At 39.8% G+C, this 18,911-nt stretch overlaps 2 protein-coding genes and 1 long non-coding RNA gene across 4 annotated transcripts in view; 2 read left to right on the forward strand and 1 right to left on the reverse strand.

The window, feature by feature from the left end:
* LOC105044320 (protein root UVB sensitive 2, chloroplastic) overlaps nt 1-18,911 on the forward strand; it is a 34,584-nt gene that overhangs the window by 7,957 nt on the left and 7,716 nt on the right. The gene's annotated exons all lie outside the window — the stretch shown is intronic.
* On the forward strand, nt 8,121-9,067 carry LOC140857049 (uncharacterized). Its single transcript, XM_073255286.1, has one exon. It carries the CDS (start codon nt 8,136-8,138, stop codon nt 8,820-8,822), a length of 687 nt encoding a protein of 228 aa, XP_073111387.1. The 5' UTR covers nt 8,121-8,135; the 3' UTR covers nt 8,823-9,067.
* On the reverse strand, nt 13,770-18,862 carry LOC140857050 (uncharacterized). Its single transcript, XR_012140544.1, has 2 exons — nt 18,641-18,862; nt 13,770-14,340 (listed from the first exon to the last, which is right to left on the reverse strand). It is a non-coding gene; the product is annotated as an uncharacterized lncRNA (long non-coding RNA).

The following is an 18,911-nucleotide window of genomic DNA, read 5'->3' on the forward strand; positions in this document are numbered from 1 at the left end:
TATGTGAGTTAGCGACTTACATAAGTTAGCGACTCACGAAGGCATTCAACCATACATTTGAAAGAAACAGACAGAGTAAAAAGTGGAAGAAGTTTTCATTCAAAGTTGAAAGAATACTTACAAAGTCGGGTCGAAGCCCGATTACAAGTATTTCAAAAACAGAAAAAACAAAAGAAAGTCGGCAAGGCCCGATCATCCTTCTGAGTCGATCTCCTCGACCAACGGAAGATCGGGAATGACCGGTGTGTCGGCCATGATCGGCGCTGGGTCGACGGCTGAAGCTGGACCTTCGATCGGCGGGGGACTGGCAGTCGGCGCCACTTGCTCCGGGACGGCTTCCTCCGCGGCGACGACGCCTCCCGATGGCTGGTCGGCCATCTCCTCGGTGGCTTCCTCCTCGGCCCCCGGTGGGACGATGCTGTTGAGGTCCAGCTCCGGGTACAAAGCCCGGACCGCATCCCGACCGTCCTCGTACCCCACCCGGTACGAGGCGAAGCCCGACTTGAGCATCTCCTCCCGATACTGGTCGGAGGCCCGGAAGTCCTCAACCGCCCGACTGGCCGACTCCTTCGCCGACCTCGCCTCTTCTTCCGCCCGGCCGAGTGCGTCCTTCGCCGACTCTGCCTCCGCCTTCGCTATGTCGGCATCGGCCTGGGCGATCGACAAGTCCTCCTCAGCTTTGGCAAGCTTCTCCAGGCTGACCCGAAGCTGCTCGCGCTCGCCTTGGAGTTCAGCGGCCACGCCATCTCGCTCGTGCCGCAGACGACGCACGGCCCGGCCCTTGTGTCTGGCCTCCTTTTTGGCCGACCTTAGGTCGGACCCGAGCCGGGAGACTTCGTCTACCAACTTGGCCTCCCGGTCGGCCGACTGCTGTAGGTGGTCGACCAGCATTGCCTTCTCAGCTTCGGCCGCCGCCGACCTCTCCTTCCAGGCCGCCCGGACGTTCCCGAACCTCCGGTATCCGGCCTCGAGCTCCGACATTGTGTAGATCAGCTGCCGTTGCAAGCGCTTCGTCAGGAACTCATGGTGAGAAAAATTCTAAGGAGAAAGAAGGCGATACAAAGCTTACCTCGACCATGGTCGGGTAGAACTTGGACAGCATCTCGGTCACTTGCCGAGACCTTAGCGACTCCACGTCGGCCGGGAGGAGGATCCCTTGGCACAACCTCCTCGCCAGGTTGTGGTCGGCCAACGCCGACGCCCCTTCGGAGAACTGTGCGCTGGGCGGCACAGAGCGGCTCCCCGACCTTGTTTCGTCCGCGGGTCCATCGGGGCTTTCCCTCGATCGGCTGCCCCGACCGACGGAACCGGCAGCGAGGGGATGCTCGAAGTAGAACCAGCACCCCCGTTGCGGCCACAGACGCCGCCGGATGATGTTCGGTTTCCCGAACGTCATCCGGCTCCACCGCTGCCGGTGAGGCAGCCGACGTTCCTTCGGCCGCTTCTTCCACCGGCCTCTCCTCCGCACGCGGAGCCGCGAGCGCTATGACGGGCTCCGATTGGTCGGTCGCCGACGCTTCGACGATCGGCGCCGCTGGAGCAGGCCTCTTCGGAGGGCGCGAAGGTCCGGCCCCCGATGCTGGCCTCTTCCTTGTCGCAAATTGCCGAATCTCGGCGTCAGTCGGCCGCATTCTTGGAGGTGTCCCTGCGATACCGACCAAAGTGTTAATTAAAGAACCGGACCAAGGGCCGAATGAAAAGGAGACCGGGGGATCGGGCGATACCTAGTCGGGGGACCAAGCTCAAGCCGGCGTCATAGAGAGCTTGTTCGGTAACAAGCTCCCTCTGCTTCGGGACCGACATATCTTTTAGTCGGTGGAAGTCCTCCCGGTCGTCCGCCTCCACCCGGCTGTTGTCATTGGCTTCAGTTCGGGGCACGCCCCAGTGGAAAGGAAAGCCCCAAGAAGATGGAGAAGAAACAAAGAAAAACTGGTTCTTCCACCCATGGATGGACGATGGAAGACTAGTGATGAAGGAAAGGCCCTTCCGGGGGTTGAAGAGCCACCACCCTCGGGCTTTAGGGTGGGGTCGGAGCACAAAGAAAGCCCGAAAGAGCGAAATGCGAGGGTTGGTCGGCAAGAACTGACACAACAGCGCAAAGCTAATTATGAGACGGACGGAGTTCGGCGCTAGTTGCGCCGGACAGAGTCCGTAATAGTTCAACAGATTCCGGACGAACTCCGGAATCGGGAGCCGAAGACCCGCGCGAAGGTCTTCAACGTACAGCGCCAGCTGGCCGGGCGGAGGGCTGTTAACCCAACCGCCGGCCTCTGGGGCGGATAGTTGAAACTGCTCCGGGATGCAATACTGCTCCCGAAGCCGATCAACATTCGGCCCCGAAAGCGAGGAAACCTCAACTTTCGGAGTCGACTGGGAGTCGTCAGTCGGATTTTCCGACCGAGCTCCCCGAGTCGGATTCCCGGCCATTACACCGGAGCCGAACAAGAGGAAGAAGAGGCGAAGAAGAAGAAGAAGAGGATGAAGGGAAGACCACGAACCGGAAGAAACCCTTCTGGAAGCAGAAAAGCTCTGCCCGCGACGACTGAGAAATCGCCCGGACAGAGTTTCGGCAGCAAAATGGCGATTGTGAGGTCTTGGGTCCGGATGGTCCTATATATATAGGGCCGTCCGACGGCCGAGATGTCTCCACGCCGACCGAAGACCCACGGATCTGCGACACGTGGCGGCTTTCGGGTGGCCTGATGATTCGGCGCGCCCCATCCCGGGACGGCCGCACCACCCATATTAAATGCGGGGGCGCCGGCCAACCACTTTCGACACGCGGCAAACGTGGCCGCGGTTCCGCATTAATGCGCCCGCGCCGATTCGCATTCCCGATGGGACGCCTGACAGCGCCCTGCTCCCAGAATCGGCGCCGGATATCCGGTCGTCTAACACCGTATCGTCCCCGACCTCCTGACACCGACGTGACGTCTGACGACGACAAGACGCGACGCCTGACACTTGACGCCGACGTGACATCTGATACCGACTATACGTCCGACGCCAGCGAATCGCTTGGCATTTATGAGACGCCTGACATCGGATCAACCCGCGGTACGGTCGGAATCTGGCACGCGACGAATCCACTCCTGTTCGCCCGGGGTTGCTGCCCAAATAAAAGCATCGGCCAGCTCACCGTCCGACTCAGGAGTGGAGGGGGGCAACTATTGGGGAATACCCGCCGACCGACTTACGGCGGAGGGACCGACCGACCGACTGACGGTCGGACCGACCGACTGACGCCATCACCGACCAATTATCGGCTCACGACCGACTGAGGATATGTCGGGCGCACCTTTTCCGACCGACTGAACCCAGGGGTCTGCTGGCCGACTCACGTAAAACTCGCCGACCAACGGAGGGGCCCGACGCCACTCAGCTGGCCACCGACCTATGGTCGGTCGACTCCTCTGATCGTCGTACAGCCGCCAGAGCTTGTCGGTTCTGACAGCCGCATGCGGCACTGCCGCCTAGGGGCATTATCCCACCTAGGGCATTGTCAACCCTAGCGATTGGACAACCCCACGGCGACATGACACTTTCACGGCGACTCTGACAGTCTACAGTGAGTTGACAATTCCTCACTTGTCTGCGCCATTAATGACGGCGCCATACCGTGCTCCACTATATAAATCGGGGAAGGCAACAGTGCAAGGGATCCGTTCCCCCCACTTTCTCGACTCCAAAACCACAGGCTCGCTCCTCTCTCCCTCTCTCCCTCTCTCCCTCGATCGAGCTCTCTGTCTTCATTTTACTGTTGCCCAGTCACCTCTCTGACTTGACCGTCGGAGGGTCCCCGTCGGAGCCGCCTCCGGTCAGTGTGGACTTCTCGTTTTTGCAGGTGCACGTTCTTCGATGATCGGATGAGGCGATTGGCCGTAACAATTTTCAACGGTTGTAAGATTGAAATGAGTAAAAGAATCCATTTGCAACTCTATCCGTATTGTTCCCATATCAAACTGGTACAGAAATCCAAGTTGCATAAATATTTTTTTTTTTCAAAATTTGAGAGAATATTTTGAGTAGCACAAGGCATTCCCATCCTTGGACTTGATCCAATATCGTCGCAAGGAAAATGGTGTATTTCATGGGGATTGGACCAATTTATGAGAGTTTATATATTTTTTTTGTCTTTATTTTTTATTTTTTATTTTTTTCAATCTCGAGATTACTTGCCTGTCCTACTAACGATTTTCCTGACACTACTTTCGGAGAACGAAAGATGTTAAAAATAAATAAATTAAAAATCTTAAAATTAGAATTTTTGAATTCCTAAATTAGAGATTCGAGGGGAACATGGGTTCGGTAACTCTTGTCCTTACTCCTTTGATCATTTCCCTTATTTTATTTTTTTATTCTAGTGCGTTGTACCAGCTTTTTGGTTTCACGAGATTTAATTGGTACGTCTCTTCAATGAAATGACATACCATGGGCTTTCAAAAGGAATCATTCCGCTAACTTTCATAGTGCTGATGTGACTAGTGATCTGACCATCTCATAGTTTGATCATTTCAATCATTATACCACTATAGTACAAAATGATGAAGTTGCTGCAAAGGGAAGCCCGAGGCAATTGTTTTTTAAAAATATATCTAGATGATTTTGCTGAAAAAAAATCAAATTTTTATAGTTATCAAAATAACTTTTTTGTAAAATAATTTAGTTCTAGTTATGCTGACAATTATCTCATACTTGTTTTATCACTCAAGTAGAATATTTTGAAAAATAAAATTAAAAAATTAATACTTCTTTCTCGAAAAAATTTGCCCAAAGATTCGAGCCTAGAAAAAAAAATTATAAATTAGACTCCTAATAAAATGAGTTAAAAAGAGGAGGACATTTAATTTTTTCAGATAGCGGCAAGATATATAGTTAGGATAAATGATTGATTTTATTTTTTTTTTATAGAAAAAGAGTAAATACTAAACAAAATAAAAATGTTATCAATGTTCATGAAGTGATTTATAGCATGATCAATTTAATCCTTACTTAAAAAATTAGTGCAAGTTCACCTAAATTCTTATAGATATTTTTTTTCATGATTTTTATATATGCTTCACATGCATTTTCATATCACTTTTGCTTTGTATACCACCATTTTTTGCATCAATATCTTTTATTAAGCACCATTTTTATTTCTCACAATTCAATTTTTATTAATGACAACCATGATTTTATTAAATTATTTATATTTTATTTTTCAAATAAGCATAAATTATCCTTACTAGCATAATCATATCGATATAAATATAGTACAATATTTAATATTATTCTCTAAATTATTTTTATCGCCGTTGATAAAGGCAAATATGTAATAATCTAATTAAATTTGCTTAATCAATTTTTTTTTGCAATTTTTCAAATATATTTATGAAATTAGTGTTATATATCATTTTTTATATTTTGTCTACTATTTTTTATATTAAATAATTAAAATATTAATTGAATGGTTTGATTTAGTTTTATTATTAGAATAGTCGTACTAAAAATTCTGATTCCATGTGCGGCGGCCATCGGAATACTATCCATGATCAAAATTGATGTTGAGTTTTTTTTTTTTTTTTGGTAGAAGGATGTTGAGGTTTCGTATAACCACTTGGGGTGGCTTTTGGGTGCCCGCTTGCCTCGGTAGGTGTTTTCGTGGGTGCTTGAGTCGCTTCTGCATGTATTTTAACCTGTACGCTATGATTGCGTGTCGCCACACGTGAGTCAGCACGGGACCCACCCATCGTGGGAAAACCGTGTCCAAACAACGTGACAAAATCCACACTCACCGAGAGGACGACGACGTCACCCGGAGTGCGGGAGGGAAGAAAAACCGACCGGCAAATTTCCAGGATCGTACGGCGATGAAGCCGGCGGTAGCCGGTGGGAAGTAGAGTGACGTAACTGAGTCGCGCTGGTTAGGGAAACCGGGATTTCCGCAGTTTGTTTCGGTCGCGGAGGTCAGTATTGAGGCCTGGATTGGATAAAATTACGAGGACGCCACCGATCTGAGCTATAATAATATTTTAGTCATGAGATTCCGATGTTCCAACAACTTGGATTATTAGTATACGTTTGCGGCAGTCACGAGATTCCAATGTGCAGAGGATCTGAGATGGCAAAATATCGGATCCAAACTTTCCCCTGATGTCACTTCTTTCGCTTTCAAGCTTTCAATAATTTGGACGATGGTTTGTCTGCCCGAAGCTCTTGGTGTGCATCCATAGTTTTAGCGGGCAATTAGGCTGATGAGCTAGAATACTTGGATGTCGCCATCAATATCAAAGGACAAAGGTTAAATAATTTTAAAACAACTAATATATTAAGTATTGACTGATAAATTAAAATTAAATTTAATAACTTTTTATGCATTGATTTTAGGGTGTCAAGTAATTGAGTTGTTGAAGTTATTGGATGTTAGACGCTAAGGATCTAAATTTTGATCCCTCCGTGATCTTAATTTTGACTGATTTAATGTATTCGTATTCTATACTTGCTCTCTGAAAATATGTTGGTGCATATTGGCCTACATATATAAGAAGGATGTATACGAAGCGTGTGTGTATGCATATATCAATTGCTTGATTTTCATAGAAATTGGTGTCTCAATCAAGATGTAAACATATTGTGAGAGTTAGTATAAAGAAAAAAAAAAAAACTATAATATTCTTTATTTGACAAATAACTATTTGTATATGAGTTGAAAAGGTCAAATGAGTAAAGAAGATGGTTATAGATAAAACTAACATACAGGTAATACCTTGATGCCTTCTTTTCTCCATTTATTTTGATCAACATGGATAAATAAAATATTCCATCAAAAAGCTAGAATTGGTTAACTCAGAGTTGTCCCTTCAATTTGCTTTAAAATTAATCCATTTAATCTAGATAATTAATCTAGGTTTACCATCCACGATCAAAATATAATCTAAGGGTGTTGGCAATGTTTGGGTAATGAGGTGAGCTTTTTTTCTTTTTAACTTTATGAGAATTGGTTATTGTCTTATGACTTAGGGTTGATGATGCATGGTCTAATAGTGGTTCATAGGCCTCTTCAACCAACTAAAATTAAAATTTACATAATAAGATGTTGTAAAATTAATTTTATTTTTTTTTTATTTTTGTACAATCTACTATTCATATTGAGTAAAGACAATCTTTGAAGTTAGGAAAACAAAACCATAAAGAGAACAACAGATTACACCCATCCAAATAAAAGTACCTATATTCTCCATTTTACATTTTGCCATCCAACTTAAAGGTTTGGACTCTTTTGGTATAAATAACATTATGAATCTAGCAAACAACTAAAGAGGTATTGCTATTTTTTAATGAAAACTATTATATTATTTTATAACCTATTAATGAGGACAAACTTGGACAACCCTTCTCTACCAGAAAGATGAGATTGGTTAATTCTAAGTGATCCTTTTTATATGCTCCAAAGTTCATCCAATTAATCTAGTCTGATTATTTGCAGTAGGGTTTTGGCAACATCTTGCGAGGATGGTAAGCTCTAGTTGATATTCTATATTGCAATGCTTATGATGTATAGTCTAGTAATGATTTATAACTTTTATCCAATAATTTTTAAATTAATATCTATATATAATAAGATATTTTAATTTTTTATTATTTTTGGTTTAACATTATTCACTCTAAGAAAATATAGTGATAATCCTTGAAATAAAAAAATATATCAAAAAAAAAAATCAAATTCATCCAAGACATGCAATATCTACCATATAACCTATCATCCAACTTGTCGGTCAGTTCTGGATATTTTTAACTCAACTAGATTCAGAAAAAAAAAAATCCTGAAACTATTATTTATACTTACCATTACAAATTGATACATGTCCCAATGTTAGCAAACTAAAAATATTGCATTATTAGCATGCCTCATGGTATGAGAGAATTGATGTGATTTATAGCGTCAGCAAATAATTATGGTATAAAATATCATGCAACATGGTACGATATTTTCTGGCACAGTACTATTGGGATCTGAAAACATTTTTCAAAAGGTAATTCCCAAAAAGATGTCCCCCTTCAATGGCACTGACGTAGATCGGAGCAAAAAATATTGGCAAGTTGGACCATCCGCCCTTTGTTTCCAGCCAAAGTCGGAAGTCTCCCAAACCCGGATGCGTTCAGGTTTTCCCAGCCAACGGGTTTCCCATAAGCTTCCTGCCTCCACCCACAGCTTAACAAAGCTATCCATTTGTCCCTCTCTCTCCAATCCTCTCCCACTCTTTATAATCTCTCCCCACCTTCGCTTCCCCGGCCTTATCCCAACCACCACCACTTCCCACTCTAACAAAAGCGAAAGCCAAAAGCCAAAAGAAACGCTTTCGAATCCATTCTTCTTTGATCTCAGCATGGACACCTCCTCCTCCTCATCCTTCTCATCATCTCCCAACGCTTCCTCCAGCATTTTTGGTTCCTTCGACCTCGAAGCCGACGCCAACCCCTCCTTCCCCTACACACCTTCCCTTTCCGGCCGGCGGTGGAGGCCCAGGTTCTTCTGCAAGTCCATCTCCACCGGCGGCGACGCCCACCACTTCCTTGACACCTGCTTTCTCTGCAAGAAGCCGATCGCTGCCGGCGATGATATCTTCATGTACAGAGGGGACGCGCCGTTTTGCAGCGAGGAGTGCAGGGAGGAGCAGATGGAGATGGACGAGGCGTTGGAGAATAACCGCAACAAGTTCTCTTCTTCTTCTATGAGAAACTCTTCTTCTTCGTCGGCGTCGTCAACGATAAAGCATAAGCCAAGCCTCATCATCCGTCAAAACTCTCGGAACGTTCATGCCATGGTTGCTGGCTGCTAGTGTATGTGTAACAATGAGAGAGGGAGATCATAAAACAAGCAAGCTCACGTTTTAAGGGATTCTCCTTTTTCATCTTTTTTTCTTCTTTCTTTTTGTTTTTTGGTTTTTGTATGGGACGAGGGAGCTTGAGTAATCTGATGTAAAGAAGAGTTTCCTAGAGTACTCCAGCAGTGGCCCAAGAGGCTTCTTCCACTTTACTTTAAGGGGAAAAAAAAAAAATTTGGAACTTGGGTTGGAGTTGTTCATAGTGTTATGTCGGATGGTGGTTTTGTGATGTAAATTTTGCACATCCAAAAGAGTTTAATTATGTTTTTTTTTTTTTTTTAATGTGAATTTTGCGCAACCAAAAGAGATTATGTTGGGCTTGTTTGGATGATAAGAGAACGTCCGGGAAAATGAACTTTGTTCCTTGAAATTTTCGGAGTCCAATGCTTTGCTTTTAAGGACAAAGCAATATACATTCTTTTTTTTTTTTTTGGTCGTTTCTTGAGAGAAGGAATTTCTTTGAGGCTTCTCCATCGCCCGCTACGGCCATTTTCTCCATTTCTGAAGCTAAAAGCCTCAGACCCAACTCACATAATTCCAGAATATTGAGTATATTGCAAAGATCATTATAGCCAGATAACCTCAAGTCTCCCTGCATTGAATACTGGTTGAAGTGGCCATCAATGTCCTCTCCAAACTGGCCATAGACCAGGTCTCGTACTCCATTTATGATTAATTCGCAGTGTAGGAGTCACCACTTCATGGTCTATCAATCATGTGGATGGAATTGGAGCGCTATAAAAGATGCAAATTCTAGTTATAAATATAGGGAACAAGCAGTAGATGGAGCAGTTGAGTTAATGACTAGCCCATTCATGGTGACAGCAGAAGAACTCTAAAGAGCCGCTCCACTTCTTGTGTATCTACTAGTCTTAACATTTCCTTTTACCAATTAACCATACTTAGCCTTTGAGAATCAAACTCAGTAGCTATGAGCTTATGACATATTGTAATTTCATCTAACTTATAAGGATGATGTTTAAGGATACTTTTTATAGTGTATTATTTTCCCCATCAAATAGCAGAAAACTTGATGAGTTTTATAAACTATTTCCTCTATTTGTCATAATTTTTTTTCCAAATAATAGAAAAAAAAAAATTTTTTTTGCCCTTCTTGAAGGATTCAAACAATGAGAAAAGTATCCTTTCATTTTTCTTTTTCGAGATTGTTCTCTTCATAATTTCCACTGCCAAACGGAGGACAAAGTTGATGGGGTCAGGAGTTGTCTCCAAGTGAATGATGGTTTTGTTGGTTTCCAATTACCTTTTTTAAACGTTTGCGTCAAGAGTTGTCTCCTAATGGCATGATGATTTTGTTGGTTTTCAATTATATTTTAAAAAATAAATTATATTTTCGATTTCTGAATTAATATGATTTTTTTAAATAATTTCTGAACCATAAAAAGCTAAAGTTTAGCTTTCCAATTATCTGAACCATTTTAATGTTATTTTTAAGAATAAATTATATCATTGATTTTTGAATTAAGCTATATTTTTTAAATGATCCTGAACCATAAAAAACTAAAATTTAGTCTCCGAACTATCTGAATCATTTTAATACTATCCTCAAATATGATTCTATAATTTTTTCTCATCGAAAGTGATTGAAAACCACCGAAAGTCTGATATGACAACCACCGTAGTGTTCTCTTCTTTTCTGATTATCTTCTAATCTTTTTCTTTGAGGAGGATAGGATCACGAAGGAAAGAGGGTTTGTATTGGGAAGAGAAGATGATGAAACTGACGTCGACTTGGTGGAAGATATTAGGATAGACGATGGAAGACAAGTGGAAGAAAAGAACAAAGCAAAGAAGGAGAATGGGGCCACGAAGAGAAAAGGATTTTCTTTCTTTTTTTTTTTTCTATTGAGATTTTAGGGACAAAAAAAAAGATAGGAAATAAGAGATTTGAGAAGGGAGTAGGTGAGGAGAGTTCAGTGAGATGGAGTGATAAAAAATTTAATATAAGAATTATGAGGAAGGAGGAGGATGCATGGGGCCATGGAGGGAAGGAGATTTCTTTCTTTCTCTTTTTTTTCATGAAAATTTTGAAGATGAGAAGAAGAAAGATGGAAGGTGAGAGATTTGAGAAAGAAGATGAAATTAGAAATTTTGGCTATATCAACAAATTTAAAAAAAAAAAATGATGTGATTCAAAATATTTTAAACCACGTTAATGCTAGTTAAGCCTTGCGAGTAAAGAATGTTTCACATAAATATCAGAGATCGTCACATTAAAATTTTTTATAAGAAAAAATCATCAAAATCATATACGAGGGTAATATTAAATCGATTTAGATAATTCATAGATTAGATTTTATTTTTTTATAATTTAAAAATTATTTAAAAATTTTGATTTAGTTTGAGAATTAAAATATAAATTTATTTTTTTTAACGTTTCTGACGGGAGTTATCTGCAGGTGGCGTGATGGTTTTGTTGGTGTCCAGTTACCTTTTTTTAACGTTTCTCGTGGTCGTCAGGGAACAACGGTTAAGCTTCAGAACACACTCTCTCCCTCTCTCTCTCTCTCTCTCTCTCTCGTGTCCTGTGCCGTGCTATAAATAGCGTGCCACCAATCCATAGATGCGACAAAACCGTGGGAATCGTCTACGTTGTTAATTTCTCTTTTTTTGCAGTAATACTTATCCCAGGACCAACAGGTTTCACCCGTGCGGCTCGTGACTCTTTTGGATGCTTCTTTGACTGCAGTGAAGTTGCCAGCGTAGGAGCTTGTCATCTTCTAGATAAATGAAATGCCTGAACACACTGGTAAATATCAAACCAATGAAAAATGCAAAATAATATTTGATGACGCCATTTTGGAATGGATTTGGCGAAAATGCTCTCTCTCACACCAATTTTGAGGAAAGATTGCGTAGGTCCATCATCGGTTTACGAGATAAAAAAAGTGTTTGAGTCAGAAAATAGAGAGGAGACAGCGGCAAGTGGGAAACAACAAAGCTATCTGGCGACTGAGTAAACATTACAATTATATATATATATATTTTTTTTTTTTAACGCATGATTCCCTCCTTAGAACTCGTGTGGTAATGCGGGGTTGTGGACAGCTTTTTATTTTTTTTTTTAATTTCCGATCCCTCCCCCATCCATCACCATGCCAGACATGTATATACTTTAGAGGCGTCGAAAACTAAAAACAAGTGCAGTAGATGGACCACGTGTTTGAAAGTCCGGTCCATACAGGGACCACTCATTAAGTTCTTCTCAAAAACACCTATCAAATTAGTCTCTTTTTGACTTTGGAGATATCCGATTGAAAAAAAAAATATAAATCTGAGCCATCCTACATTGACTAACAAAAAAGATACCACTTTAGTTTATTAGTCTGAACCATAATACCGTTACAGTAAGCCTAACTCTAGTACCACTTGTCTCTTATTTTGGATAAGATAAATGAGGATGAAAATAGATCAAATAATATCCATCCGAATCTATTTTCATCTATAAATATTTTTGGATATGGACAGACGACCGATCCATATCAAATATTCGATTCTATTTATAATTTTATTTAATTTTATATATAGCATCCAAAAATTTTACATAATATATAACCATATTAATATGATGTTAACTTATCAACTACCTACCTAGCAATATTTTGATTTTATGATTATAAAATTTAATTATCTGACTTATATCATTATTTATATCCATATTTTTAGTATCCGATTTATATCCATAATTATTTATAATAAATATGGATATGAATTTTTGCATCCAACCAATATTCATACTCATATATGTATCCATTAAACAAAATAAATATGGGTATGGATATGGATATACTAGTATCCAATCTATTTCTGATCTAATTTCAGCTCTACAATTAAAAAAATTCATATTCTTTTTGAAAATAAAGAGGAAGAATTTGTGGAAATGAAAAAGGATAAACCTGGCCTAGAATGTAAATAGTAGTATATTTTTAACTAAAGAAAAAAATCCAGCAGATTTATTGAAAGTTCTTAAAACAACAAAAAATTCTCATCTTTTAAAAGTATCTTTTCACTTGTTTATCCAAAGATAAGTACAAAGAAGGGAAAGAGAGGGAGGGGGAGAGAGAAAGAGGCAAAATAATGGGAAAAAAAAAAAGCATCATGCATCATAGCATATGGTATGGCAAGAGAAAAGCACAAATATTTGAGATTTTTAATAATTTGAAGGATATTATTACTACGTGCCGTCATTGTGCAGGGATCGCGATAGTATTTATCTTTTTATATCATTCTTCTAATAAGAGCCTTCTTTCTCCCTGTGCAATGTTGGGACACTAACATGGAAGTTTTACACTCGAGGAATCTTTTACTGAATTAGAAAAAAAGAAAAAAAGTTCAGTTGTGGACCTCTAAGAAAGCTATAGGCCGATTAACTGCATGACATTGGTAGGAAGCAAGAAATCTTATGGCCAATCTAAATAACATTGTTCGGAAGCAAGATATCGTATAATGGAACTCCCCTTCACCCAACTGAATGTCAAGACATGAAGAACCTCCACGTCTCTCCTCGAAAAAGCTCGCTCATGCTATTCAAGCTGTTATTTATAATTCATTGTTGCATTTCTGTTGTTTGAGAAGATAAATGCAATAAAAAAGTACAAGTGTTATAAAGTAAAATTGCCGTCGGTTGAACTCAAGTTTAGATCTCAAGCCTTTTCGCTATAAAAAGCTAGCATTAATTATCCATAATGTAGATTGAAATACTTTTTGGAAGGTGAAACCTAAATGAACTGAAGATTTATTGACCCATAGTAAAAGCATAACTCTTTTTTTCTCGTACAATCTTGACTGCACACTAATTTTAGGATAATAACAATTCATCAAAAGTAAAATTCAAAGAAGCAAGCTGATATTTTCCAATTTACATACTCAAAGAATCTCGTATAAGATCCATTCCACCTTATTATTTCCATGCACTCTGAAGCATATTAAGATGTAGGATAGGCAGCTGCACTGCCACAAGGGGGAAAAAAATAAAAAGAATCTCTTACAGACCATATTCATCCCTTCCCTCAGCCTAGCAAAATGGTCACCTTCTTCTTGAAGACTCAGGTCTCTTCTGCTTGTCCGAGCCAGATGTTGAAGCCTGTTCTTTCATTGAATCCATTTGAATGGCTTGCTTCAAGCATTCTACAACCTCCCTCATCTTTGGACGATCTTTCCGATTATTCACGAGACAACTGTTTGCTAACTTCGCAACTTCACGTGCAGCTTTCAGAGAATACTGATTTCTTAGTCTTGGATCCATAATCATGCTAAACTTTCTACTGTCTGCAGGAAATTGCTTCACCCATTCCAAAAGCTTCTGTTCATTTTGCGGACGATTTCTTTCGTATGTCCGCCTGCCTGTAAGGATTTCATACAACACTACTCCAAAACTCCACACATCACTCTCAATTGTGAGATGACCAGTCTGAATGTAGTCTGGAGCCGCATACCCATAAGTCCCAACAGGCTGATCAAAACGAGTTCATGATGAACATGAGAAGGTGTTTGCTTTCAATAGTATTGTGCAATTTGAAAGCAAAAATAAGAGCCAGGTAAGGTTTTACAGAGGGTAAACACCATTGAAAGAGCAAAGAATAGGAACTCTAGTGTCAATGAACATTCTGGAGCTCATAGATTTTACACCCTTCCACTATCAACATATGCATATACAGTAGCAAGGATGGAACACGAGAAGTTAAATGAAAATTTAGACAATGTTAAAAAAGTGAAGAACTTCTCTTGTAACTACACATTTGGTAAAATGTAAGAAAACTAGGAATATCAGTTTCAGAGGATGAAAGTGAGAATGTGTCACACCACTATTTCTTCTAAGTTTCTGTTTTCCTAGTAGCATTTGTCACGCAATGGATATTATGGAGTAAATGGAGAACCAATGATTACAAATCCTCGGGATAAAGTTGGTGTAGGAACCTGGTCATGGTATTTAGAAAAGCTCTCTAATAGCCTCTGAAATACAACCAGACCTTAATAAAAATCTTTTTTTAAAAAAAAAAAAATTTCAGCAAACTTTATGATATTCAAGAGGAAATATATTGCTTGTGAATTTTCTTAACTTTTCTGAGCTATTCCATTTTATCTACTTCATGTTCTTAATCTATATATCTTGTTAAACTTTCAATCTCCTCTTCTCTAGATTTTTAGAGAAACTTTTGTTGATGTACAAGTTAACTCTTTTTCCCCCCGAACTAAACCTGAATCCCAAATTTCTAGCATGTAGGGAAAGCACATGCCTTATGAAATATTAGCAAAATTATGTACCTTGTCTTTACTTTACTCTCACTCCACAGCATAATATGCCATATGAAATATTAGCAAAATTATGTACCTTGTCTTTACATTACTCTCACTCCACAGCATAATATGTCATATGCCTTTAATTTTTTTATGATTTCTGTGATATCCGACCCTAAATTTTTCCTACTGCACGAATCTTAGGGCATAAAAAAAAAACAACAAAAATAAAAAAGAAAAAAGAGAAAAAAACAAACATTGAACTCCCAATGGAAGTCTTCTTCCATGTGAATACATCGGAAAGGAAGCCGATTTTGAGGAGGATTTGGCCTCCCTCCGCCCTATAAATCTCTCCCTCTCTACTCCAAAGCTGTCCACGATGATCACCCGCCTTCCTCTCTTTTCTCCTTAATTTCTCCTATTGAAGCCACGGATACCCTCATCATGCCTGTCGAAAATCGGGGGCAAAGATCCATCGGAACCAAGGTAAAAAGCCCGAATCCTTCTTCCTCTCTTCCTTCCCCTTCTTCTCATGTCATTGTGCACAGCTGCCAACTGTCGGATTCGTCGGAAAAGCCACCAAAAACAAACCTCTATTTTTTCCTATTTTAGATGAGCCTTCTCCCCCTTTTTCCAGCCATTGCTGCCGTCGCCCTAAGTGCCGTACCCCTAAGTCATGACGTTCCACTTGTTTGCTGCCTCCCCTACAAGTGTTGGCCGCTAGTGATCAGCCAATGATAAGAAAAACAAAAAAAAAGAGACAGGTCCCCTATTTTTCCTAGTGTTCTTGTTCTTTTGTTGGCTGGCCACTTGCCGCCAGCCATCCCTTGCCCCGCTGCCGTCGATCGTCCACTGTCGAACCTCCAACTATGCCGCCGCACCCCGTCGGAGCACCAACCACCACCCGTCCTCCCTATTCGGCTAAGAGACGAAGAAAAGAAAGAAAAAGAAGAAAAGAAAAAAATAAAAGAAACAAAAGAAAAGAGAAAGAATTTTCTCTCTCCTATCTTATGTCTCTCTCTACCCTCTCTCTTTCATCTCCACTTAATCCATGAACCCTAGTATCTGTTGTCATGCTCCCCTGCTTTAAACCCAAGAAATTCTTTTGGAAAAGAGGCTCAAAATCACCTCGATATCCATGCAATTTGTCGGATCCTGACCCGATCCTTGCTAGAAATTCGTAACATCCGATCACTGTTAACCCCTATTGAGCATCTTGACATAATCCATGATGATCTTGATCATGAATTCCTCTTCTGAAGAATACGAAGATTCTATCTCTACTTCCTCTCTCTTCACCCACTTTCTTTCTCTAAGAAGATCTAGAGATTCCAGTATCGAACCATGTCTTCCTTTTCTAGGGATCCATGTTGATCCCGACAAAATGACTTGAAACTGCTTTGATATTTGTGCCGTATGTCAAACCCATGCCGGGCATGTCTAATATCTTTGAAATCCACTATTGATGAACTCTGTTGATTGATCTTGGTCTTGATCCAACCTGTGCTCCATAATTTCTTGATTGAGTCATTTAGATCTGACCCCCAGCTAGGAGATCCTGAATCTCCGATGTCCAAACAGCCTATTAGACCGACCACCCGATCAATGATCATCTTTTCTTATGATATAATTCTATTGAATTCATGGCATAGAAGTTGATTATTTTTGTGATATTTTAAATAGGATTACTTGATTTTCCTAATGAAGTCTGAAGATCTAGGACAAACGAGGTGAACAGATCTTACACTCTTTATTTATTTTTAAATTATAATATTTTTCATTCAAATAATCTGTTATTGATGAAATCATATTTTTCATAGAATAAAGATCAGCATATATGATATGAAAAGTATATTTTATTATCATCATTGATTCTATGAATATGTTTTATAAAAAATAGCATGTTTATGAAGCATAAATTTTATTATTTTTTCATCTGTATATATGTATGTTTAAAAAAAATAGAGATTTCAAAGACTCTCAAATAGCTATGAATGAATTTCTATGGGAAGGTCAACACCCCGAGTTAACATCCACAAGAAACATAGCCCCGCCAACGGATATAAAGTCGTCGGTATTGAAACAAGAATTCTGTCAATTAAGAAACATGACCATGTTATGGATATAAAGTGACCTTAGCACGAATATCTATGAGCAATATTTTGAACTATGATACGAATATTTGACAAGAATGATTTACGAATCATGTTTATGAAATATTCATGAATTTACGCGTGCATGATTATCTTTATGACTTGTTTATTATATACTCTGAAATATTTTATTTTGTAATATGTGTTATTTTCTAAATATTATATTAGCATGAAAAAAATTCATTCTTGATCTAGTAAGAAAGTGTAGGTTCTACTTACTAAGCTAGTGTAGCTCATATCTTTTTCTTTTTTTGTCCAGATGAATAAGATTAGGAATGAAGGATGATCTAGGCTTGAGGGTCTACACTAGCGAGCTTAGAGATTTACAGCTGAATCTTAATTTATAGAATAATTATAGACTTGTAATCAACTATTGATAAATTTTAAAATATGGGTTTGATATATATGATTTCGGATTTAGATACTTTGAATCAATCTTGGTTTAATTACTTGACGAATGATGGATTTGAATCTTTATTATATTTTTTTATGATAGATTTTAGCTGATTATAATTGATAGGCTTCATGTTATTGAAGACGGCATCCTTCAGTAGCATGGCCCTGTTATGTCCCGAATTTGGAACGTAACAATTTCAAACAATAATACAAGCAATTAACTCCTTTTCCATCATGTCTATTCTATATATATATATCTAATCGACATGCCTCTTGGTGGCTATGTATTTATTATATCAGATATTATCACATTAGAGAGTATGCACAGTCTAGTTAAAAAAAATGGTCATATATGCATGAGTTGCCATTTTGAAGTGGAAGTTAGTACCTTAAACAGTAAATCGATCAACTATAGGGTCAAATCTGTAGCATGTCCATCTATTGAACATTAGTGTCATAGCAAGCAAACAAATCAATCTATAGTGGAAATGTATAGACATAACCATAACCACAACCATTTATCTTTATCCCACCTATTAGGGTTTGTTTTTTGGCAAATTCTCGTTCACAAGCATTCCTATTTGGGCTACCTTTGACACAAGGAGGAACCCTATGGACATCCAATATTACATCTAGGAATGCAGCAAGTCTATGAAGTCATGTATAATAAATAACCTGTACTTTTAAGTTATTCCAAGATCTTATGTGAACCACAATCATCATCAGAAATGCATGTCCAAAGAATCTCCTGACTAGCTGTATGTTTTTTTTTTTTTAATCTGTATTAAGGGCTAACACCTCACATTTTCAAACATAAAAAAAGGGGGGGAAAACAGGTAACCACTATTAAAACATACCAAGTTGAGCTGAACATCCATTTGACCTAATATGAAGAATTTACATAAACAAGTTAGCAGAGGTAACTGATTCAAATGAATAATCTTCATAAAGAAAATGCAACATTACCGCTGTAGAGACATGGGTGTTCCCTTCCTTTGGTCCTTCCCTTACCAGGCCAAAGTCTGATAGCTTTGGCCTAAATTCCTTATCTAGTAGCACGTTAGATGCTTTGAAATCCCGATATATCACCTGCCCAAATAATATAGAAGGCTATGATTAAAAGCTGCAAACAAGCAAAACTTGTATTACACTTGCCGATGAACAAAACAGAATTATAAAATAAATAAAAAACCAACAGACACTGCCATTACAAAGCCAATATCTGGCATCCTATGAT

This window comes from Elaeis guineensis, chromosome 4 (assembly GCF_000442705.2).
Source record: "Elaeis guineensis isolate ETL-2024a chromosome 4, EG11, whole genome shotgun sequence".
In the NCBI taxonomy this organism is placed as follows: Eukaryota; Viridiplantae; Streptophyta; class Magnoliopsida; order Arecales; family Arecaceae; genus Elaeis; species Elaeis guineensis.